This window comes from Gopherus flavomarginatus, chromosome 5, assembly GCF_025201925.1.
Source record: "Gopherus flavomarginatus isolate rGopFla2 chromosome 5, rGopFla2.mat.asm, whole genome shotgun sequence".
Lineage (NCBI taxonomy): Eukaryota > Metazoa > Chordata > Testudines > Testudinidae > Gopherus > Gopherus flavomarginatus.
The window spans coordinates 99,579,351-99,605,690 of NC_066621.1; the positions used below are offsets into that span (position 1 = coordinate 99,579,351).

Sequence of the window (26,340 nt, forward strand, 5' to 3'; positions counted from 1 at the left end):
CTAAACCCCATCAGGATGTGGAGTACGTGCAGCGCTGGGAGAGCTGTCTCCCAGCGCTGGCGCTGCAACCGCAATCACACTTCAAAGTGCTGCTGTGGCAGGGCTTTGAAGTTTCAAGTGTAGCCGTACCCTCAATCTTGGTCGCTTCTGGTTCCTGGATTACTGCCCTCTACTCAATTCTCCTCTTAAATTGTTCAAAGAGCCCCCCTGCCTGAAAACTGGCCAGAGCTCTAAGTCATATGAAATTCTGAGTGACAGCGAAAAATAAAAACTGCGCAAGACTTGACATTTGTTTTCTAAATCAATACAATTTTTCAAATTTATTTTTTAAGAATTACTTCTAATATATCTTTCTCACAGACGGAGGGTATAGGGAATGTTCTCATTCCATCTGTAAACACTGAAATACAGATCTGGGAAACCAGGGAAGAGACACAAAAAAGTGCATTTTACAAAATTCTCAACTAAAATATATTTTACATGTATTACATTTCAATTTAAATTCTACTGACTGCATTTTCAGTTTCAAAAAATATTTCCATATCTAATAGATTAAAAAAGCATGAAATAGTCTCATTATGGATAAGACATTTTGATTCATTTACATGCTGTTTGCACAACAGCATAAGCAACCATGTGAGTCTTGAACAATGTTCTTGGCCTGAAGCAGATTCTGACATAACATCAGAAGAGACAGAATTTCTCCTCTCTGGACAGGGGTGACAGCACATCCCAGAACATGAGTAAATACAATTTTTCCTCTCCCCTTTGGGCAAGCTGGATTTCTTTCCCCTCACCTGGAAAGGAGATAGGACAGGTGGAGGGGGAGCCAGGAGAAGTAAAATTTTCAACAAGTGACTGTGGTTTCTGAGGCTGGATAGTAAACGCTTTACTGACTTTGCAGTAGTGTGCAGATTTGAATTAGCAGGAAAGCTTGAGAAACCCTGTCACGACACCAGTAAATAAAGCTACTCCTTTTGTAGAAGAGGATCCTCAGGCATCTTAGCATGGACTGTCCCTGACCCCATTGATCCTACTCAGGATGGCTGTCCAAGGAGTCCCAAATCTGACTCAGAACATATCAGCTTGTCCATATAAGGGTTCCTAAGACTTTCCCATATCATTGATCTGAGCTGTTTCCCCTGTATTAGTCCCGCTGCTCCATTTTCCTTGTGCGCCCCTCTCCACCCTGTAGCCACAACTACCTACCTCTCACCATGGGACCAGAAGGGCAGGCAGCAGCTACAGAAACTACAATATTGCTCCACAACCACACCACTGTTTACTACAAGGGAGCAGGAACTACACCATCCTCCCATCTAGTGAGCATCCATCCCCTCCATGATGCTCTCACTTGGCCAGTTGAGAGCTCTGAGGTTACCTCAACCCTGCTCTGACGCTGTAGTGAAATGCGTTCTGTAGTGCCAATGGCCTAACCTCCTTATTCCAAGTAATTGTTAAGGAGAAAACAGACAATTACTTGACACCAACAGTACCTTGAGGTATAAGTGGGATTAAATGCTTAAATTATGGATTTGTGCTGAGGTGCCTAGGGTTAAACCTCTTGAAAATGAAGGCGTGGGAGTTTTCCCCTGGGGCGCATTGGCAGGGACTTTGGAATTTTTCATTGTTCTCTGGAATACAGAGCAAGAATTGTCCATTGAGATCAAGTGAACATGTGCCACACTTCCAGGGTTGGCCCTCATGGGCCTCAGACATTCCCATCTTCCTTCAAGGTTCTCTTGTCCTTCCATAAACATTTCCCTCTTTGGTATGTAGAACAAATCTCTGGATAACGCCTGTGTTAACAGAAACACAGGCTGCACAATTTTCACTTAACAGAATTTAACGTGGTAGGGATATTTTCTCCAGGCCAGGTAGGCATAGCCTCAGTGATCAGAGCAAGAGGAAAATCTCCTTGATTGCAGCTCCATCAGTGTCCGTGGTGAGTAAAGGTAGTGCTACTTCCACTTAAAGGACAACAACATTAAAGCAGTATGAACACTTCTATTGTTTAACACTAGTTCAGGCACCCCCAAAACTGAAAATGCAGGTCCCTACTTTAAATGAGTGACTCCAGCAGTCAGCAGGTACATGGACCGATACAGTGTTGATTCTCATTCCTTAAATTAGTGCAATCTACAAATGGATTCCCAGCTGTGTGTGACTGATTCAATGGACTCGGTTATGCTGTCCTTTGGTTTTCTTTAGAATTAACTTCAATAGTTTGTGTTAAGATAAACTAAAGTATCTCTAGGATCTATACACATAAGGCAAGAGGCAAAAGTATCTGTAGGAATCAGGTAGCATTTTTCAACAACGCACACCTCTCATTGGTCAGTTCCTTTCAGAAGCCACAAAGCCACCCTGGTGAGCATGTTCAGATGTCAGTATAAGTAGTAGGGGAGGAGGATGGAAGGCAGTGCCAAGAGAGAGCACTGCTAGTTTTCTCAGCAGTATGACCATGCCCAAGACCAAAACAATTGTGTCAGGTGTCATTTTTAGGATGAAATAGCCAAAGGAAATATTTTTCACTTCTTCCCCTGCCTCTAGCTTACCCACCTATGGTGGAATGTGCACATCTAGATTCTACAGGGACTAAACTACAGCAAAGAAAACTGAACTTGGAAGGGAGAGAATAAACCATTTACACTGTTAGGGAAGGCCTCTGATGTCAAGGAGGGCAAGGAGATGAGTATCCTGAAGAGAAGAAAAGCATGGCTTTCACCTACAGAGCAAAGCTCATGTGTTCCATATCTTACAACAGTACATGTCTGCTAGAGGTATGCCTTGTTGGTCAAAGACCTCTGACAGACATGCAGCTTTCCATAAAGGCATGAGGTAAGGCCTACTATCCCTCGCCCTGTTTTTTACCTTGGAGCTGAAACAGAGTTCACGGCCTGCCTAAAGGCCCCAATCTGGGTGGTAAATCATAGACTGCAGAAAAATCGTACAGGAAAAAGGAGTCCCTCTCCCTTTACAAAGCAAAAACTATTCAGTACAGCAGACAGCCACTCTGCACTTGGCACAACTTCAAGAGGAATTATTGGATTTTGAAGTAGCAGTGACATCAAGAATCCCCACACCCTGCCTTTTCTGCTGGGCAAGCATGACTATCCTGCACCATGCAAATGAACTGGGCTTTGCCCTCTCTCTTCACATCAGGACATGAAAACCATGGACCTATCACAGCTTGACTCATACCTGCACCACAGAATCCCTCCTGCATATTCCAACCACCCCCACCAATGATGGCTTTGGATTTAATATATTGACTTTTCTCCCCTGCAAAACCCCTCTCAATATATGCATCTCTATATACATATATAGATATAGATTTACATATGCAAGTACCTATATCTATATACATATATTTATTTATAGGTATATATTTTAATTTATGCTCTTTAATGAAGTGCTGTGCTTTGAACTGCTGGCCTTCCTTGACATGGATCTGTTCCTGAATGCGGAAATCTTTTCAGTCTTTGAGGACAGAGTGCTTGGACGTTCCTTCTGGCCTGCAAGCAGTACTAAAAGAGTTGCTGAGCATGCATGGATGTCCCAGACGGTCAACCTGCCACTGGCTCTCTGGTGCCACTTGTCATCACCATAGCTGGACTGAAGAGTTTTGCTACTGCGGATTCTTCAAGATGCGCCCATGTCGAAAATCATAGACATGGCGGCAGAGAAAAACCAGATCAGGATCAGTGTCCTCTGGGACCTTGCGATGCGGAGGTGTGGAATACTCTTCTGACGGAGGAACCATCATTGTTTTCCTGCCTGGGATCCCCTCGACACGACGCTTTGCCAAGGCACAGAATCTGCAATGTAATTAAATAAAAAATGTCACAGGGAATCTTCATTTAGTGCCTTCACTGCTCAAGCTTTCACTATTCATGCTAAGGCCTCCTGCTGGAAGAGACTATAATCTCCTTCTGCTCCTTAGGGTTACACCCATTACAGTACATTCCTGCCAGGCTACTGCAGGAGTGGGGAAGATAAAGTTATGGATTCTGGAATAGAACTATCCTTTCACCAAAAAGAGATTTAGAGGTTGGTTTACAAGTTATAACTACTCTGAGCTTTACCAAGTAGCACACTAGTTTAGATTTCCTGGCTGGTAGATTCTCTACAGTATGGAGGATTACAACAGTTAATCTGCATTGTTTAACCACCTTTGCCTTATTTCTGTTGATTAGCACTGGAAAAAGATTATTGCTCAAATAAAGGTGATTAAGCAAGAACATAAGCCAGGACACAGAACACTCCATTCTCTGAGTCAACAAGGCCTTTTACTGGTGCTACTGGATGACAAAAAGACTTAAATTAATGCATGCTGGAGTTGGATATTTTGCAACAATACCTGCCATTTGTGAGCCTGGTCCAGGAGGAGGAATATGCCCTAGTGGATTATGGTACTTTAAAACAATGACTGGACATTTGCAGAAATAATGTGTGCGTATAAAATGATTTGCCAGCCAGTCAACCTGATAATTATACCACAGTGTTTTAATTTATAAGCACTCATAGCAGAAGGCTACGGGGCACCTTAAAATATAAACGTTTTAGTATGAATGGAGAGAACTTGCACAAACAGAACTGAGATCAGGAGCAGAACAAAGCATGCCGCCCAAACATCAAGTAAAATAAAAAACCTTGAGCCTTTCCCAGTGGGATGACACAGACATGCAGTGGGAAGTGTTGGGAGGGACAGCATTCCTGGTCCTGCAGAGAAGGTCCTGCCTTCTGTCCTTTCTAGAGTTCATTTATAGCAAAGCAGCTGTAAGAACCTCAGTGAGCTCAGCTGTAGCAGCACGACATAAGCAGAAAATACCTGATGTTGAAGGGCCCTCTTACATAAGGCTATATGATTATAGCCATAGTGATACATTAGCTGCCTGCTCAGCAAGTGAGCAACCTATGGAATGTGGGTGTAAAACTTGTGGGCGAAGGCTCCTGCACAGTAGCCAAGCTTGTTTTGCAATAGCTGCAGAGCTGGAGTGGTTTAAGGGCACAAGTGTGCACATAACAGTAATCCAGCCTAAAGATCAAAGGCTGGCCTCTCCATGCTAAGGTTGGCATCAGGAAGAAAGAGCCTACATTTGAAATATTTTGAAGATTGAAAGCATACAAACAACTGTTGACCACTGATGAAACATGGGCTTTGGTGATCAGATTGCGATTGAACACGATTCTCATGGTGAGAACTCTTATCGTTGTGCTTGGTACATACCCGAGACACAGAGCTGCCAATGAAACAGCAAAATCCTTCATCCACTGGTAAGATCTCCTTCCTATCTAGCTTGAGTTCAAACATGTACTTTGCAACGACTGTGGTAGCATCGGGAATGGAATCACCATGAACAAGGCTTACATAATTTTGGCCATCTGCTTACTAACCCAGCTGGTTGAACTCTCACCCGAATAGAGGCACTTAAGAACGGGGGAGGATATCTGCAAGATCTCAATGAAATGGATACCACATATCAAGCTACCTTATCAGTTCTTCAAGTGGTTTCAAACACACATTGTGCAACAGTGGTTATCTGAACAAGAATCTGTATAGGAGGTTCTTCTGAGCCAGTGAATTCAGCTTTGTTGACCAGTTTGTGAGAACACCTTCCCCACTGCCTGTGCTGATGTCTTTAAACTCCCTGAGCATTCAAACCAGTTTAGCACAGGTCAGCAATGGATCACTTGTATAGTGCGCAGAGAGGCATATTTCTAAGGAACACAGCCAGCAGGTCCAATTAGTACAAAATTTGTAAAGGCTCCACACAGTGCAATAAAAATATATCAACATTTGGCCAGTGAGTCAGGAATAGCCCCTGTGGGTTCTGAGATGGGTAACACTTCAGCATACAATAATTTATGAGGAAAGGCTATATTCTAATCACAGTAGCTTCATGTTAGAGCTGATTCAGCTTCATAGGTTCAAAGTAATTAGAGTAGGAACAAACCTATCCTATTTTGCTGGTGGTTTTTTTCTGGACATACCAAGCACATTTGTAAGAACATCCTGGTTTCTTTTTTGCAGGGATTCACTGTATCAACAAGATTTTCTTTACTACATTTTCATTCTATGGCTCACTTTATCAAGTGCTTCTGAAAGCATAGTTATGCCAAGAGGAAAATGACAAAGTGGTCTTTCCAAATTATTTTAATTCTCCAATTACTCAGAGTGGATTTATTCCACTTTTATTGAAGTTCCATAAAGGCAAATTCTGAAAAGTGCAGAGCTGCTCCAGTTGCTTTAATGTAACATCCACCTGCCTCTGTCAAGCCATGCCACAGGGAAACGGGACTCCTGTCCAGAAGTTTCAAACCAGTGCAGAAGTCCAGTGGTATATTATTCCCAGTCACTCATGTCTGCTTTTTTGGGAAGTGAGTTATTAAAAAAGCAGCAGGTAGTTCAGAACTAGGATGTACATGGTGCTCAAAAGAACTTTTGTAAAAATCAGTATACGTTCGTTGAACTAAAAATAACTATTTTAGGAAATGACCTTCATTTTTAGAAACCCAGTGAAGCTTTGGAACGTGGCATAAGGACCAGTGTGAAACTGGCTAAGCTACTGGCCAAGATGAGCAAAGCATACAATATAACCAATAGCACACAGTAAAAGCACATAAAATAGGACAGATTTTTAAAGGGTTATTTTCCATTTTAATAATCTATAGTCTGGACTTTAAATCTAATTTCTATTTTGCAATTGTTACTTTAAATTTGTTACTGTTAGAATACTGTTACTGTTAGAAAATACAGATTCTCTGAAGTCCTTGGTCACTAAGAATGATTAAAAATAGCAAAAATTAAACTGTAAAGTAGTTAAATATTTCTCTAGTCACTATATTGGGTGACTCAATTACTAAAACACCTGATACTATTGGCACGCCTACAAAGAGTGATAAGGACAGCAAACACATTAGGCATATGCATTTTAGTTGAACTTGGAGCATACATGTACATGTGGAGGAAATGTATGTACACTCCAGTTTTGTAACTGAAATGTTACTGTGTTTTACTGTGTCTACTGATGAGCATGTTCTGTAGTAGAAAGGTCATGCACATGTAAATACTTATAAACTGCTTAAAGTGTTTATAAAACACAAAGCAAAGAAAACAGGAGTACTTGTGGCCCCTTAGAGACTAACAAATTTATTTGAGCATAAGCTTTTGTGGGCTACAACCCACTTCATCGGATGCATGTAGTGGAAAATACAGTAGGAAGATATATATATATACACAGAGAACATGAAACAATGGGTGTTAATATATCTTCCTACTGTATTTTCAACTGCATGAATCCGATGAAGTGGGCTGTAGCCCACAAAAGCTTATGCTCAACTAAATTTGTTAGTCTCTAAGGTGCCACAAGTACTCCTGTTCTTTTTGCGGATACAGACTAACATGGCTGCTACTCTGAAACAAAGCAAAGAGATACCCAAAGGAGCTAGATAGGGTGACCAGACAGCAAATGTGAAAAATAGGGATGAGGGTGGGGGGTGGGGTGGGGTAATAGGAGCCTATGTAAGAAAAAGACCCAAAAATCAGGACTGTCTCTGTAAAATCAGGACATTTGGTCACCCTAGAGCTAGAGCATGACAAACACTCCTAGGTTAGCACAGCACTCTCATTCCCTAAATGTACCGCAGTACAGTTTAACTAGAAGAGGTAGGCTGCAAAGCACACACAGTTCTGCTGAATGAGATCAGGTAATAGAAATGTTGAAAAGAACTGGTGATACAGAGAAAAGCTGCAAAAGCAACAGCAAGTTAAGAGCACCACCTACCTGCAGTACTCTGCAAAGGTCAGAACATAGCACTTTTCCTCAATGCAGGCAATACTGTTTTCATCCTGATGTCGGGATGCAAAGATCTCATTCTGCAAACGGATATACAAAGGGGACAGTCACTCAATGGATGGGAGCACTTAGAGAGGCAAGGCAGTCCTAGGTACTCTCTCCTTAAAGGAGAGAAAGGCTATGCACACACGCAACACCACACTTCTTAAAGAGAAAGCACAATCCCCTACAAGTTACATGTTGCAATCAACCCAAACAATTCACAGTTATAATTTTATAGCCTAATTGTTTTAGTGACCAAAAGAACTTCACTGTTTAACATTTGACCAAAATGTTATAACTTTCCCATCACATAAACTCACCGTCATTCTACTTTATATTACCAATCTCCACATGTATGGCAAATATCACTGTTCAGTAAGACAGCTGCCACCAGCAGGCAGCTCAGAGATACTGCTTATCCAAATCTCTCATTTCAAATGCAATTGAGAATCTGTGACTTATATTGTGATAAGTGCTTCTCACCAGGTGACCTTTCAGAACGCTGCATTGAGCAATATGAATGCAGCTTTTTCAAAAAGTGCTCTTCCAATACCAGACTCAGCAAGAAGAAAACAGCTTAGAGGGGAAAATGTCCTCTAATGTCTGTCAGGGGAGATATTACAAAAGGCCCAAGATGCAAAGAAATCCAAAGTAAAGACAGGACTTTTCACCTCATCCAATCCCAACATCAGACCTCTAGAACGGTATGTGGAAAGACTGGAGAAATTGCACGGCAAAGAATGAACCTTCTTACAATCCACCACTTTGTTTAGCAACTTAGGCAGAAGGCAAGAGCTCTCTTCCCACCCCACTTCCAATACCCTGGGGGACCGTCTCAGTTTTCTCTTTCCTGCACTGGAAATCTTTTCTGATTCATTTACACAAATAAATGATATGAATGGTACTTGGCCAACCTCTCCCACTAGCCTCTAAAGTACTGTAGTGATCAGTCTCAGAGTAAATAAATTGTCCCCTTTTCCTCTCCAACTCTCTCTCATCAACTGGAAGAGCTATTCTAAGTGATGAAAAAATGGCAGTAGCCTCTTCTCCCCAGTCTGGATCTTGAAAGGGGGCATCTGAAGCAGTTAGGGAGGGGTTGATATGTGCTGCCACTGGGCATGGGCCAACCCAGCTGGAGCTAATTTAGCATCAGGTGTGGTAATCAGAAGTGAAGAGGATCTGGGGTAATAAAGATGCCATTGGGTAAGTGCCAGCAATGTGCTTCAGGGTTCATTTCGCCTGGAACCCCAGGGAAGCAGGGTAGGCAGAGGACAGGCTTCACTACAGCCTCAGGAGCAGGGTCAGAGTCTGGGAACGTGATCAACAACTAGAAAAGCAACAAAAAACTAACCAACAAACAAACCCCAACCCGCAGAGGTGTGTGAATGTTTTGGTTTCCTCCTTAAATCAAGTTTACCTGAGTCATCCTTGGCAAGCCTATTCCACCTACTCAGCTCAGTGGCAGCTTCTCCTTTTAAAGCAGTTTTTGTATAGCAAGACAGGTGTGGGAAGAGGAAAGTGAGATAGTTCCTCCCTAACCTGACTTCTTGCTCTCTCCGCACTAAAATGCAGCAAGATACTCTCAGATTTTGTTTGTGGACTACAATGTCACAAGGTACCAAACTGGTTTCCAAAAGAAAATCTGGGGATCATACATGCGGCATGTACAACTACTGAATATAATTTAAAACCAGCACATTGTGAACTTTTTGTTGGATGGAAAAATGGCAGTAACTCATTCCTCTCTAATCTCTCTGCTCTTTTGGTTTAAAAATGTACCTTTTCCCCTCCATACAAAACTAAGCAAAGCAACAGGCCTGGGTTTGAAGACATATTGGGTCACAAGTTTTACTTTTAAAAGAGAACCCATTGTGCAGAAGGAGCACAGTATACTTCTTAAATCTGTTTTTAACCCCTCTAATAAAGCCACCCTTTTCTGCCCATTATACAAAATGGGAACAGGAGCTTTTGGTCCCATATGACTAATTTCAGGCTAGAGGGACTGGACTGATCCCCTAAAAGAGGAGTTTTTAATAGAAAGTCACAAATTCAATGCATAGATTTAAGGAAAGAAGGGACTCATTCGGATCATCTAAGTTGGATGCCCCGCATAACACAGGCCAGAGAGTCTCACCCAGTAATTCCTGCATCGAGCTCATAGCTTCTGGCTGAACCAAAGCCTATCTTTTAGAAAGACAGTCAGTCTTGATTTAATATAAAACAAAGCATCTTCTGATTCCCAAAACAGTGCACCTTCCCCTAGCTAAAGTCAAATAGCCTCTTTTCTAAAGTGGCATAGCACTGTTTTCAGACCACAGGAAATAGTAAATTTTAAAGCAAAGAAGATCCTGTGAAAGGTACAGATACTTCTGTTACCACTCATCCTTGCTACTTACAGCATCAGATTGCTTGTGTCCTACATGAAACACACTGGTTTTACTCATTCAACACAAAAATATGGCAGCATCTGTGGAGCAGCCAGGAGACCGGTGCGACAAGGATCCTGCCTCCATGAGTTATGAAAGGCTAAGCATGAATGCTGAGCAGGGATGTTCATTCCAGTCCCATCTCCCTGGAATAGAGTAGATCCTTGCCAAATATCCCCTAGCCGTCCCAATGAGGTATTTAGGACTGCTCACCTGATGCATGCTGGGATTGCGACCTCCCTGAGTGTGCTCTGGTCTGTAATACCACAGGAGACTCATCATTAGTTCCCCTGGAAGGAGACAGGAGACATTTTAAAGTCAGTGATGAAAACATGCATTAAAGAGTATCACAAAATCCAGTTTCAGTTCTCCTGTTTCATCCATCAGCCCTTCTATTTCCATAGCTCTCACCTAACTGCAGCTATACCGTGATAAATATTTGATGCTGAGCTGAGTTTCCTTTTGTTATAGCAACTGACTAAGTAAAACAAGTGGCGTCACTATTCCATTGTACCTGCACCACCTAATAACTATTCACAGTCCCAGATGAAGAGATCACTAGTTAACAAACCCAAACGTTCAAATATGAAATAGCAGCTGAACTGGGATTTGTCAAGTATATGGGTCCAAGGTCTGGTACTTGCAATATTTAGTCCTGGACAAATGTAACAAAAAAAAAGCACTGCTAGCATGGTCGCAGCAGTGGCCTTACCATCTTCAGTTTTGCTATTTCACAAGCTGTCAGGGGTGTGACTTGTTCTGTATGATTTGGCATACTAAGTTTCCAACTTATACAAAGAATTAGGCTCTAGCCCTGGAGATCTGTCAGATATGGGATCTTACAATCAAAATCACGCTATTCCAATTACCGTTTGGCTTGTCCCTATTACATGATTTTCAGTGCTAATATCAAGAATTTCTGCAGCTACAAATCAATGCTTCATCTCCCAGATTACAAACTGCCTAGAACATTTGCAATATTAGTGGTTCATGAGATACCTGCTCCTACAAAATCACATGGGAGAAATTGTTGCAAAGATCTTTGGTTGATAGATCTGTTGCAAATGCTTTCAGGATAATTACTGATTCTGAGTTAATGACTAAAAAGATGAAATTTCAGTTCTTGTATCAGAGATCACCATGCACAGCTATAGGGCTCTGATCACCTAGCTCCTCCCCTTTATCACCCAAACCTGTAGTGGTGAGTTATTCTGGTAAATTAGCATCCGCTAATCAATTCTGCCATTAACCCATTTCCACTCAGTTCTTTGGGATTTGATGGACAGAGGATGAACATAATGTACTCTGGCTTTCTACCCAGTACCTGTTTTTGGGTCTTCCCACAGCGCCGATATCTTTGCCACATAAGGCATAGATTTCTTTCGTGGTCCTGATTTCAAAAGGACCGTATCTCGTACCCGGATAATTTCCCCATCTCTCTCCACAGCCTGGTAGCTCTTACGAACAGCTGGCTCTGGCTCATTCTACAGCGTTGGCAGGGGAAAGAGAGACAAAAAGTTAGGCTAGGAAATACTTCAGAACAACTAATATAAGCTGCCTTTAATCTTCCTAGTCTTGATTAAAACAGTTCACTAAAAGCCCTGTCCGAAGTGGAGCACCTTGGCTACAAGAGATCCCAGAGAGAAGTCACACAGCACAAACCCACTCATAGCATCTCTACATCCAGAGGGTAAATTTGAAAAGTGGGTGTGAACTATTTGCTAATGAACCTAGGAAAAAAACCCACAGAACATTCTCCTGGGTTCAGTAATCAAGTGTCTTCAGATCAGGTATGGCCACCAGTCTGACGTTCAGAAAGGCTATGGAGAAAACATACTGCTATTGCCTCTGTACAGTAGATTGAAGAATCTTCACCATGCCAGTTTAAGAATCAGTCCTAGTCTAAAAGGAAAAAATAGTACTTTGAAACCATCTCACCCATTGTATTTTAAATGGATCAAGAGTGAGCATTCCTACACCTGTGCACACACAAACCTGCTTTCAGTTAAGTGTTCTTGTGACAACAATTTTTTAATATTATCAACCTAGATATTGCAGGTTTCCAGCTGCTTATGCTACTAGTGCCATTGGAGACTAAATTTGTTGTTTGTTTTGAAATGTAATAGTTATGCGTCCTAAGAGACTGTTAAAAACTATTTGTAAGAATGCAACAACATGTAATTTGTCCTCTTGAAAATACAGGCAAAGTGAAATCCACTTTACCAACGAAATGAAGTGAAGGGGTTGTGACAACACAAATTGGACTGGTGCAAAAACATTTGGGCTGTTACTTGATTCTTGGCTTCTCATTCTTCCTCCAGCACCATAGTAGCACATCCCCTTGTCTGCAGCATGACAAATGAGCAAAGAAAAAGCCTAAAAGGTGAAGGTTGCTTTTCTGCTCTGCTCCCACCTGACCTCTTGGACATGAGGAACAAGAGTAACGGGCTCTGCCTCTATTGGTACATCTACAGTACAAAATCAAACCAAACCCAAAGCCGACATTCCCACTCAGGCTGGAGCTTGGGCTGTGAAACTCAGCAAGGGGGTTGGTCCCAGAGCCCAAGCTTCAGCCCTAGCAGGAATGTCTACACAGCTATTTTTAGCTTTGCACTGCATGCCAGAGTGTGTAGACCTGGGGTATGAGACTCTCTGCTACAGGGTTTTTTTTGCAACGTAGATATACCCTGATAAGAGCCACCTATTCTGCCCCAAGACATGGGATCGTTTCCTCCAGATTTTTTTTTTTCCAAATTTGTGTGTACACTTTGATATTATGGATAAAATGAAGCCACAGAGCAGGGTAACTCCTGATGCAGCAGAGTTGTCTCACAGGGACAAATCTCTACTCCTACAGGCTCAGAATGCCAGAGATCTGTTCAAGGGGGAAGCCTAGCTGGGAAACCCCCACGGAGAAGAACAGCTGGCTAGGGCCTATAAATAGGGCATAAAAGATGTGGCCTGGTGGGGCCCCCATTGGGCTGACTTTGTGTCCTTCCCAAGGCCGTGTACTGGGCAACGGAGGGGAATTATTGCTGGAGCTACAGGCACCACCAATGGCTGACAAGACGAGCTCAAGCACCTTGGCAGTTGCTATTTTTGCCTTAGAATAGTCCTTAGACTGCTGCTTCCTCTACTCCCTGTAGTGGTGAGAGAAGGTACCACTTGCCACTTCCCTGCTGGGGTTTACTGCTTTTCTGATCCAGCGCCTGTGTCCTGGCTTATGGGAGGCAGTCATCCCTCTCTGAATACAAACCCAGCAGCACTTGTTATCAATTATCTGGGAAGAGGGGCAGGAGAAGCAGGTTTTCCTTTCAGGCTTCTTCTCTGCTTGCCTGTCATGCCGGACGCCAGGGCAGACCAGGGCATGTGCTGCTGCAGTACTGGAGAAAGAACGAGAAGCCAACGATCAAGTGGTTCAGCCCCAAAGCCCAGCAAAAATGTTTTGCACCAATCCAATTGTTCCCTTGTTAAAGAAATGCTGGATGACATCCATTGAGATCGTGCTGTTACAGAGGTAATAGCAGGAGTGTCTCTGGAGAATGCTCCTGTACCTGCAGGCAAGTCTACCTAACCTGAAATCCTGCAACCTCCCTTCCTTGTCCCTACTGGATCTCAGTTTACTGTGCAGCATGCTTGGAGGCATACATAGGAAAGGAGAACTTTTCCAGCACTTACCACAACATACACGGCCTTTTCGCAGGCTGCACCCACGGGGATCCAGCCATTGGTTGCTCTCCTCCTGCTGATGCGCTGCTGCTTTGGATGAGAGTGACCTCCTGCTACTTTGCTATCACAGGCATGTAAACAGCCCGTAGTATTTCGAAGACCAGATTTGGAGCCACTGGGGGGCTTGGAGCTCTGTGGACACTCTCGGGCCATGGTCTGGGGTTCCGAGTTGGGAGTCTGCAAGTGAGGAACTGGTTCTGCAGCTGGTGGCACACTGGGCACAGGGCATCCTGAGAGTGGGTGGGCAGGTGATGCAGGGTGCCCTGCCACAGGGATTGTGAGGCTCAGCTGGTCCAGAGATTTGCAACTTTCTAACAAGAGAGAGGGAGAAGGGAAGAGTGATATATTTGTACAGCAGTTTCTTGATAACGACCAAATTAGTAGGATGATGCTAAGCTAAGCAGTACTTTCCTACAGAATTCTCTTTATTGCACCTCTATTAGTAGCCAATACTTATATTTAAGGTAAACATGGGCCTTCTGTACTAGGAAGCATTTTGTACTGCTGCTCGATTCTAAAAGCACTTGAGCATGCTGCTTTGAAAAGCAGTGAAGGACATCCTCACTATGACAAACCAAATTGATATGCTCCTCGGCAGTGCCAGCCTATCATGTACAAAGGGCTGGGATAGCACCCTAAGTGATACTAGACTTTCATAGATTCTAGATTCTAGGGTCAGAAGGGACCAATGTGATCATCTAGTCCGACCCCCACCATATGACTAGCAGTAGGGCTTACTGTGTGAGAGGATGAGAACTCGCAAAGGACTAAACTACACATTAACCATCTGTCAGGGACTGTCTACACATACTCAACCCTGCCTCAGCTCGTGGTGGTGGACTAGATGACCTCGCGGTCCCTTTTAGCCTTACATCTATCCCACCGTACTAATCCAAAAGCCCAGTTTCCTTCAAGCTGCCAACGCAGACACTAAGTTCAGTCAGTGGAAGTGAAGAGCTTTCTCTAATGAGATCCAGAGCAATGATAAAACATGGGGCGAGCTTGAAACAAAGCATGGGCTGTTGCCTTTAGGACAGCCCTATATCCCAGAAGCAGACAGATTTGCTACCATACGCTAGCAAGTCAGCTGACAAAGCCTTCCAAAAGCATCCCAAAGCATTTTACAATGATAATACACAGCCAAAATCCCCAGTGCCCGAAGTGTTCAATCCATGAAATAAGCCTGAGTAAAAAAGAAAGAAGTTTAGATTGGAAGAAGTCTAGTGACACAGCATTATCATCTCCGGCAGGGAGAGAGGCCCCCAGCTTAACAAACAGCCCAGTACATACGAAAATCCCCCTGCTTCATAAATCTGAAAGCATGCATCCTAGATGTGCCAACAGGGCAGCTTGAGGCAATCTCAGACAGCACTAAGGTTCATAAAGACAGTTGCTTTGATACATCTGCAGGTCCCCAAGTGGGCACCGCCTTAAAAATCAAAGCAGTTTAAGAGAATCAGCGTAATAACTGATTCAATTTACAGAGTGAAGCATGGCTGAGGCTGCTCCAGACAGCAGGAAACTGCTGCCCTCTGCCTCCCACTCAGTGAGCTGTAAAAGGTTATGAAACAATCACCATCCTTGGAGATAGGAGCAGTAACAAAAGAAAGATGCATTCACAGATTAGCAGCAGCAGCTATAAAAACAAGTACAGCTAATAGAGCTGGTTGGAAAGATTCTTGATCTCTCTGCTTGCTCGGTTTGTAGCAGCATGGAAGGCTACAGATGTAGAGCACTGTTCCCCTGGGAGGAGGAGTGTTTCCTGTCACTCAACAGTTTCCCTCCAACTCTTTAGCTGATGGGGTTAGTGGTGATTGTGATGGGTATTTAAAAGATGGTGAAGTGGGAAGAAGAACATTGGAAGGTGCAGAGCGGCACACAAGGAGAATGGAGCAGATGTACTAATAAAGGGGAAACAGCCCAGAATGATGATGTAGGAAAGTCTTAGGAACTCTTAAATGGACAAGCTGATATGTCTTGAGTCAGATTTGGGACCACTTGGACAGCCATCATGAGTAGCTCTATTTAATGGGGTGAAGATTAGGAACTGAACTCTGGCGCCCTATGGCCTAGACATCCAGGCTAATTCCACAGATGACCTGGTAAGTAATATAGCAGCCTCAAGGACACTGAGATCACAAGCCCTTTTCAGTTCCAAACTGAAGCATGACAAAACGGCTTCACACTAATACAGGGGTTCTCAAACTGGGGGTCGGGACCCCTCAGGGGGTCGTGTGGTTATTACATGGGGGGGGTCACGAGCTGTCAGCCTCCACCCCAAATTCCAGCTTTGCCTCCAGCATTTATAATGATGTTAAATATATTTTAAAGTGTTTTTCATTTATAAGGGTGGGGTCGCACTCAGAAGCTTGCTTTGTGAAAGGGGTCACCAGTACAGAAGTTCGAAAGCCACTGCTCTAATAGCTATCCACCTTAAGAAAGGGAAAGACTTCATTCAACCAGTGCTCAATAGGACCACAAGAACTCCATCATGTCCTACATTCCCACCTGCCATGCAAACATTCCCACCACCGAAAATGATCTGCCCAGGTTTAACCTCTCTAGCATCCCTCCACCACCCATTAATTCATTGGCTTCAAGTACTACCAATAAAGCATCCCCCATGTCTAAAAATAGATAATCATCATGGCCAACTCCTCATCCAGTCTGCTCAGTCTTAACCTCATTACCCTGTGTGTAGTTTTACATAGCAGGCTGCTGTCACTGGAACACAAGAGTAATCCCTCTCTCTCTCTCTGCCGGATATGGCACACAAACACAGCCCACGGCACTAGCCTAATCCCTTCACCTGTATACAGCAGACCCCCATCATTCACTACAAGTGAACACATCCTCCCTCGGGAATGAGACTGGCAGCTCATTCTTGCAATGCACTGTGCTACTCTGAGTACAAAATTAACACCTGTCCCCTGTAAAGAGAACGCCAGTATCTATGAGTAGCACTAACTAGACCCATCACTATCAGGATGACTGCGTTCAAAATTAGTTACCTCTACAAGGGCAGTTTGGCTTCACTCGGTACCCAGCTAATCTCTCTAACAACCAGGGGCGGCTCCAGGAACCAGCATGCCAAGCGCGTGCTTGGGGCGGCAAGCCACAGGGGGTGCTCTGCTGGTCCCGCGAAGGCAGCAGGCAGGCTGCCTTCGGTGGCATGCCTGTGGAGGGTCCGCTGATCCCGTGGCTTCCGTGGACCTCCCACAGGCTGCCACCGAATTTGCGGGACTGGGGACCTTCTGCAGGCAAGCCGCCGAAGGCAGCCTGCCTGCCTGCCGTGCTTGGAGAGGCAAAATGCCTAGAGCTGCCCCTGCTAACAACAAACTGTAATCAACAAGAATATAGATGCAGAGCACTTGATATGTCAAGCTGGGAACACTGGGGGATCAACCTTATCCCCTCTTCTCTGCATATGACATTATTCAGGTTAAGTAATTCTTTAACTCACTGAAGCTGACCTTTCCAGGAAAGACTCAGATCTTTTTCACAAAGGCTCAACAAACCAGATCTAGAACATTAAACTTTATTTATGCTACAAGAGACCTCCCTCCACAATTCACTCAGCAAAAGCAGAAACTCTAGGGTTTTCCAATTTTGCAGAATTCTAAATGGAAGATACTCAGCAAGGAAGACAAGAGGGCCTGGCCACACTTTTGAACACACACAATGCAAATGCACCACATTTAAGAAGTGTGCTACCTTGCTATTTGCCTTTAAAAAGAAAAATCTATAGCAGGGGAAGTCTGGAGGAATACAGCAGAATTGGAGAAATCCTACCTGTCGGACAGATTGGCACTACTCATGGCATCTTAGGTAATTATCAGCTTTCCAAGAAGGGATGACATCAATCTTCTCCCTCTGCATAAGACATCAACTTTTCTCTCTCTACATAGGAAATCACTGAGAGCACCACCAAAACACCATCACACCCCTTTCATCTGAATTTTAAGCTAGCATCACTAAGGTGCCTGACCCAATTCCTTTTAGTACAGTATAGATTGGCATGACTCAAGGCAGTACGTCAAAGAGCAGTATTCTTATATCTGAACTAGTCTTCGCACAAGTATTATTCAGTTATGAAAACACAGAGCTATTACTGAGACTTTTATGTTACTGTCAAGCCCTCAGGGTGGGGTGGGGGCTTCCACACCAGGACAGCAGAGAGATATTTTGGAAAAAGGAACTCTACACTTTGTTCAAGTGCTTCTGAGTTACAGCACCTTCTTAGAACGGAAGGAGGCCATAAAGCCCATCTTATCCTGTACTCTTGACTTAGAAGATTCATCTGCCTACCTAAAATCCTCCAGCAGTTTTAATTGGATAAGTTATCCTTCCCTTTGAATCCTAAACTGTACAGCATTGCTGCATGTAGCTGCATCTTCAGAGACAATTCCATCTCAGAGGTAAATGAAGCAATCTCAGTTTACAGATTACACTGTATTTTGGTAATAGCAACACACACCTCATTTACAGTTTCGTGGCTTTTATGCTGAAAACATACTGGTATACGATTGCCCTGGCACAACAATTCTGGTAGCCAGTTTCAAATATTGTAAATAGACATTTTTCTACATAGTAAAGGCAAAGCTCCTGGATAAAAACCATAGTACAAAGTCGATGGATAACATAGCTAGAAAAAAACCTGCCCAAATACCTGAACCATTTATTAAACATATTATGCTTCTGGATTTCAATCTCATAGGCTACAATAAAAAAATCAGAGAAAGGGATCTAATGCAGTGTTTCTCAAACTGGGGTCGCCACTTGTGTAGGGAAAACCCCTGGCAGGCCAGGCCGGTTTGTTTACCTGCCCTGTCCGCAGGCTGATCACGGCTCCTACTGGCTGCAGTTCGATGCTCCAGGACAATGGGAGCTGCTGGAAGTGGCGGCCAGTATGTCCCTCGGCCCACACCGCTTCCCACAGTCCCCACTGGCCCAGAGCAGCGAACTGTGGCCAGTGGGAGCCGCAATCAGATGGAACCGTGGACGGGGGAGGTAAACAAACCGGCCGGGCCTGCCAGGGGCTTTTCCTACACAAGCAGCGACCCTAGTTTGAGAAACACTGATCTAATGGGATCTCAAGAATCCACTGACATTCACTGAGTTAACTATTTCACTGCTAACATCTTTTGGTGTTTTTCCAAACTGGGTTGTGTGACAGAGTGCTGGGCAACAGCAGCTATACCAACACTCTGATCACAGGATCACCAGTTAAATCACCCTGGAGGAAACCTGAGGAGATAGATTGGGGATGGGCAGGAGAGAGCTACAAGGCTAATGAATCCATCAGTCCAGAAGTAGAAAACACACAGGAAGGATGTGCTCAGTGGGGAAGAGAGAAAGACTGAGAATGGCATGCAAGCAGGCAGGCTTTTCAGAGTCAGAGCCACAAGAACCAGGAAAGCTCTTTCAGAAGGAAGATACTTTCTGTCTCCCCCCCTTCTTGGCTGAGAGAGCAAAGGAGCATATGCTATTGTAAATACAGAGCTGCACAACTCTGGAAAGGTGGTGGGGAGAATACTCTAATATATTGCACAGGGTGTTTGACTAGAAGGCTCCAAGAAGTTTGTGCCCAGAGAAGGGATAGGAGCAAGACTGTACCCTGTACCAGGTAGCACCTGCTCAAATACTCAATAACTTTGGTGTGTTCAAAGGAAAGAAAAAACCCAAATAAGAGATTTTGTGAGAATGCAATAAAATGTATTTTGGGAATTTCATGGTTCGCAGATCAGATACAGTGCAGAAGGCAGTGCCAAGTTCCACACACTGCCCTACCAGCATGCCTGAACCCTTCATTAAAGGGATGAAAGGGTCATTCGATTTCCATATTCTAGATTAGCCTTTGGATTCAGATGGAACTGTGAACTAGAGCTCTTATACACAGCGGTGGCCATTTGGGAAACTGGACTGCTCAGCCCTAGGAACTGAGAGGGATCTCTCAGAGGTTTGAACACTGGCCTACTAAACCCAGGGGGTGTGAGTTCAATCCTTGAAGGGCCACTTAGGGATCTGGGGCAAAATCAGTACTTGGTCCTGCTAGTGAAGGCAGGGGGCTGGACTTGATAACTTTTCAGGGTCCCTTCCAGTTCCATGAGATAGGTATATCTTCAGCCTCTCATTTCCCATTGATTAGACAGTCACTGTACTGTGGTTACTCTAACCTGGGCAGAATTCAAACCAGGGACCACCTTTTTTCTGCCCCAAATCTTACCAGCCTTCTGACTCAAGTTTTCCATCCCCATATAACATTTTAATGGAAACAGCCTTCAGAGGAAAAGGAAGGAATGCCATAACATCTAGAGGTGTAGCTGAACGCTGCATCTTCCTCACCAACAGAGAGTACATGTCCCAGATTTAGCTGAATCCAATACATAGGACGCATGTCTCTTACTTGGTCAGACCCAGGCAACGAGATACCCTGCTCTGCTGATCAATGCACTAATCTAACCTTCTTTACTTAGGCATGCTAAGACCTCAATTTGTTACTTTGTCTTACCTGCTGCAAAAGGCATTTTGTAAGGGTAGCTGTTCCGTCCTGTATGCACACTGCTAATCCTGCTCTCCGGCACATGCATAACTCCACAAAGGCTGTAACTGTTAACAGCTGTTCCTTCTCCACAACAGTATGGAGAGTTACACCAGTGAAGTGGCTGGAAAGGAGTACCTGATGGTAAGGAAGTTGGAGATACCAAGAGCCCCTCACACGTAGACTGTGAAAGCTCATCCTTAGGGTAAACCGAGCAGTGAGAGTAGCCACTGTATCCACTTTGGCCATAATAAACATAAAACCCGTTCAATGGAGTCAAATCTGAAGATTCACAGAGACATCCACAATCCGTGTGATTTCCTGGCACAGGCAAGGGATGGAACTGCTGCACGGGGAAGGAAGGCTGATGAAATTCCTGTTTGGGAGTAGGAGATTTCTCCCCAGGTCTCCCATACTCAGGCTTCATGGAAGCTTGTCCACCCATAAGCAAAGGCAGTCTGTGATAAAAACCCTCTGTGCTATCATAGGAATTAGATAATGGTTCATAATTCAGAGATTCAATATTTCCATGGAGACTAGGGGAGTCCTGATGGTCTGCTTTCCTAAAAGCACTTGCAGGAAATCCTTGCCAGCCATGTGGACCCTCCATTTTTACACTGGACATTTCCTTTTTGGATTTGACACAATTCTTCCTATTGGCTTTGGCCCACTTGAGCCTTGATTTGGAACAGTGGTTCTCAGACTTGCCCTCTCCATCTGATTTACTCCTCGGCTTCAGAGGTTGGTCTTTTTCATGGGTCAGTTTCAAAAATGCCACAGCATTGAGACTGGCCAATCTCTTTGGGGTGGGATGATAGGGAATTCCACTATCCTCCCTCTTTGTTCCATCTTCAAATACGTCATCCAATGAATGGTCAGAGCTATTGCATTTCTGACTAGATCCACTCTGACTCTTTCCCTTAACTGTTTTTACAGATGGTTTTCCCAATGAGGGCCAGTTGCCACTAGCTTTGCAGTGCAAGCCCTTAGTGCTGCAATCTCCACCGGCCTTGACAGAGTCTTTCCGAAAACGCCTGCCAGATAATAAGCCATCATCTCGTTCAAATAGCAGGTTATTCACTGCTTCTGCATTCAGAGAGGCTAGTCTTCGTTTCCTGGGCTCCAAAGGAGCAGCACTGGGTTCCTGTTCTGTTCCAGGACAAGTTATTGTGCTCTCTTCCCCAGGTGGATCACTCTTCCCTGCTCCCAGAGTCTGAACTTGTTCTGGGAAACAGGGAGGTCTGAAGTCATCCATCCAACTGGAGAGGTCTCTTTTTGTGCCACTCTGGGTCTCTTTTGACAATGATCCAGCCACGTCCTCTAGTCTGGTGAGAAGCACTTTGCACGTTTTTTTGTCCACAGAAGTGATCAGACGTTTCCTTAATGGGTACGTCTTTCTGATCTTCTGCAAATTCCTGCTTTTGTTCACACCCATAAACCCACTCTGCCAGTTTTGAATATCAGTGGTGTCTCCTTGCTCACTGCACTCTGCCTCAGTCCTATCCATTCTTTCACCATCTACTGGTGACAAAGCTTGGCCAGCAGAACCAGCTGGATGTTTTAGAAGGAAAAGTTGTTTCTTCCGGGCATGAGTCATAGGACCAGGTTCCACTCCTGTAATCAAACAGAAAAAAAAGTCTATTAATATCACCGAAAGGGACCCATCTCCTCCTGCGAAATAGGAAACATTTGAGGATGCTGGTTACTATACAAAATATAGTCTTTCTGGGTCATGGCCAGTTTAAACCAATCAGAAAACAAGATATAATGAGATGTGGTTTAACATTAAACCACAGAATATGACAGTAATTAAATATGTGACTGACACTGAAAGCCTCAGAAGCTAGGAAAAATCAGAGTTAAAGCCAAAACTTCATCTCTCACATGCCCTATTATGTCTAATTACTTCCAAGTATGTTACATGAAAGTCCAGTCCCCAGTTAAACTGACATGATTTTTAATAGGTCACAGATTTTAAACAAACTAACTAAGGTTAATTTAAACCCATGCCCAAGGTGTATGATATAAATACATTCTAGGTATATTTTTGATTACTTGTGCGTTGTTACAAGCAGGGTTGTTTCCCAGTCATTTCCCTGGACAATTAGACAAAAGATTACTGGGTCATGTGAAAGCTGAACTTTAAAGAAAGACAAATGGACAGAGACTTACCAAATATAACACACAAACTTAATATATATACAAAACTTTGTGCAGGTAAGAACTTGTGTAAGTGCTTCTCTTAACAATTAGTTTGAAATTTTAATTGTTTTAAGGACCAGCCACAACCTTTAAGTAAGCCATCTGATCTGTAGACAGGCCTGCATAATAACTGAATCCCAAGACCATGATTTTGGAAGGAAAAAAGCTTTTGTTCCACTGAGTTAAAGTCTAACCTTTCATGCAGATTTTGAGAGTCAAAAACGCTATTCAAAACTGAGCTAACACATAACAAAAATATAAAAGAGGAAGTTATAAGCATCTCTCTGCAGAACAGGAACAGGTTCTTCTACTTGCATTGTTGAGTGAATGTATGATTGGTGTTTTCCTAGGATTTCAGTTCCAACTTTTTGCTAGATTTGCATTGTGAAAATTATTTCTGAGTTGGGACTTTTTAGAACTGTTGAGACAATGTCTGTAGAGTGACTAATGACCTCAGTTGTCTCAAAATATCTATGGACTTGCCCACTGACTGGATATATTTTTGGATCCATGGTCTTTGTGTCCATAATTACTGAAATGGGGGAGGTTCTTAATTTGCATAAGGGTGACCTAATCAAACGCTTAAGGTGATGCCAGTGACTTTAGAAGGAGATTCAATTATGATCTGCCATGGGACTCCTGAGGACGGATTCCCAATGGGAGGAACCAGCCATACTATCATTCTCAAAAACTGGAGGACAGGAAGAAGCTAATACTTGTTACTTCAGGCTTGTTGGTCACAAACCGTGGCTTGCTTGCAATGGCTGTTGCAGTGGCTGCTGCAGACCTTGGCTACTGGCCTCTGGCCATGAGATGCCACTGTGTCTGACCACATGGCCTGTGCTTCCTCCACCACCCAGGTGGCCACCAAGGGGTAAAAGTCCAGCAACATGCAACATCTAAGACTCAACATCTACATGCAAGTAACTTCTACCCAATGAGCAAGTCCACCACTGTTAAAATCTGAGCCAACAAGAGCACTTGCTAATCTTTTCAACCACGTGCTAGCTTTCTTAGATTATCCACAAGAGTTAACACCCATCCTGCATATGTATCAGCCTTTCGGGTTTTGTTTTCTTTTCCACCTCTACCTTAACATTCTTCCACTTTTAACTCCAGCAGATGGCTAGTAGTGAGCAGGAGTGTGTATGGATAAAACCCACAGGATCTGAGAACTGCGCCTATAGAACAGTTTTGCCAGTACCCGAAACAGCCATAGGTTAACCAACTTTGTTGACTGAAAGATCACACAATATTTCCTGGGTTAGAAGTTGTATGCTGACTCCTGAGAAATCATGTTACTTTCACCTAAATTTGCATTCAAATTTTAAAAATAACGAGTTATTATCTTGAACTGTATTGGAACACTTCATGTAACCCTATGACTGGGGATGGGTGGTGTGCAAGATTGGCTATTACCTAACAATAATTAATTTTGGAAAAGCTCCCTTAATTGGCATCAAAGCTCAAACATTAACTTGAAGCTGGGAGGGATCATCAGATCCTTCCTGTATCAGCTACTTGGCTGAAAGATAAGTATACCGGCTGACACTGAGATTGATAATATCCTCCCATTCTGGGGGGCTCTTATGCCTGCCCAAATTATTAGATAAAGCTGTTGATTTAATCCGGTTTAAATCACCTGACGTATTTTATTTGATTCTTTCATTTAGTTAATAAAATATATAAATTAGAAACCTGTTTGGTTCAGATGTTTCTTTCAGATGTCAAAGTTCCAGATTTAACAAGTTCCAGGGTAAATAAGAAGCAACTCAGTCTCAGACCCCTATACTGGTGGTCCACAGAACTGCCTCAGAACCCTTCCATACTTGGTGCTGGAACAGGAACACTGTTGATTTTTGAGGGAAAGTTGATTCATGTACTGATCACTTCTTTCAGTAAGAGATGTAGGTTTTAGAACTTTTTGAGGGCCTGGAATGGTGAATACCAGCTGGCCAACCTACAGGCTGACCAATTCCCCTTATTTTCTCATACATCAGTGGGCAAATTTAACTTCAAAAACATCAAGAGCAATCAGAAATAGGCAACAAGATCTTCTGTCCCTCTATTTAAAATAAATGAATTTTGTCATATTAGAGAAGAGTCTTCAACTTATCCACCAAACAGGTACAGTAGGGGTAGTGGTAGTGCAATCATCCTACACAACCCTGCCCTGGAGGTAGCCCTTCTACCAGATTGCACGGACAACTGATTTGTTATAGTATGGCTATTTCTATGATCCTATTTCTTGTTGTCCCCATCAAAAGGATAAGTCTCTAGCATAAGTGCTCTGCAGAGAATTATCTCCAGGTTGTTCAGAGAGAGTCCCTTGAATTTGACATCAGCTGCCCCTTCCTCTGCTAGCCCCCACCATTCCTTTGTAGGACTTAGTCTAATCCCCCTTGAACAGAAATTTATTTCCAATATTTTAAAAATACAATTAATAAAACTGGTGTATTTTAATTACATCCAAGTCCAAAATGTCTGACTTAAATAGATGTTCAAATTTTATTAATATCCCTTTCCTCTCTATCTTTTCTAGTAGCCAGTTACGACAAATTTTCCCTGAAATGAAAAAGAGTGATGCAGACTCACAAGGAAGTGGATTTTTCTGACAGTAAATATTACTCCTGAGGAACTCTGTGAGAACAAATTAAAAATTCTGTGCACAATATTTTAAAATTCTGCACATTTTATTTGCCAATAAATAAATGTGGAGGCTCCAGCATGGCAGAGAGCAGTACAGGCTACTGGCTGCATGGAAGTGGGAGATCACCCTGCAGGCCCCTCCCCACCCCATGGGACATGGACTTGGTGGTGAGGCTGCACCTAACCCTAGAGTGACCAAATGTCCCGATTTTATAGGGACAGTCCCGATATTCGGGGCTAGGTCTTATATAGGCGTCTACTAACACCAGCCCTGTGCTGATTTTTCACACTTGCTCTGTGATCACTCTACCTGACTCTGACAAAGTGCAAGAGTTTAGTGTAGTGAGATCTAGGTAAGGGGGGAGAGGGTTCTGTGTGGGGTAATCTGGGTACAGGTGGCTCAGGGTGGGTGGTCTGGGTGTGTGTGTGGGATCTGGATGCACAGGGGCTTGTCGGAGGGGGGTTCTGGGTGCAGGGGCAATGGAGGGAGGTCCAAGTGAAGGAGGTTGGGGCTCAGCATGGAGGGTCTGGGCATGGAAGCGGGAGCTGGGTATGAGGGGCTCACTGAAGAGATCAAGTTGCTGCAGGAGTGGGGCTTGGTGGGGTGGTGATACGGGTGCAGCTTGTTGGGGCTCCGTGGAGTAGGGGTCGATGTGCAGGAGACTCATTGGAGTGGTCTAGGCACATAAGGGATGGAGTTCATTGGGGTGGGGGTTCAAGAGCAGGGGATGGTCTGCGTGCAGGGGTGGGGGTCTAGATGCAGGAGGTGCGGCTTGGCAGGGGGTGGTCTGGGTACAGGCGGGAGGGGTTCAGCAGGGGTCTGGATGTAAGGGAGTAAGGCCTGGTACAGAGGGCTGGATGCGGGGAGGGCTCGGCCAGTGGATATGGGGAGGGTTCTGTGTGCAGGGGGATGAGGTTTGGCCAGAGGGTCTGGGTGGTGGTGGTGGAA

At 43.8% G+C, this 26,340-nt stretch overlaps 1 protein-coding gene across 1 annotated transcript in view; it reads right to left on the reverse strand.

The window, feature by feature from the left end:
- Nucleotides 1-288: 288 nt before the first annotated feature.
- The window catches only part of BAHD1 (bromo adjacent homology domain containing 1), a 71,953-nt gene continuing 45,901 nt past the window's right edge, over nucleotides 289-26,340 (reverse strand). The window contains exons 2-7 of the mRNA XM_050954809.1: nucleotides 20,511-22,154; nucleotides 13,949-14,310; nucleotides 11,595-11,754; nucleotides 10,484-10,560; nucleotides 7,791-7,882; nucleotides 289-3,821 (exon numbers count right to left, since the gene is read on the reverse strand). Of these exons, the coding sequence (XP_050810766.1) occupies nucleotides 3,632-3,821; nucleotides 7,791-7,882; nucleotides 10,484-10,560; nucleotides 11,595-11,754; nucleotides 13,949-14,310; nucleotides 20,511-22,137 (2,508 nt within the window). The 5' untranslated portion in view covers nucleotides 22,138-22,154 and the 3' untranslated portion in view covers nucleotides 289-3,631. The remainder of the gene's footprint in view (nucleotides 3,822-7,790; nucleotides 7,883-10,483; nucleotides 10,561-11,594; nucleotides 11,755-13,948; nucleotides 14,311-20,510; nucleotides 22,155-26,340) is intronic.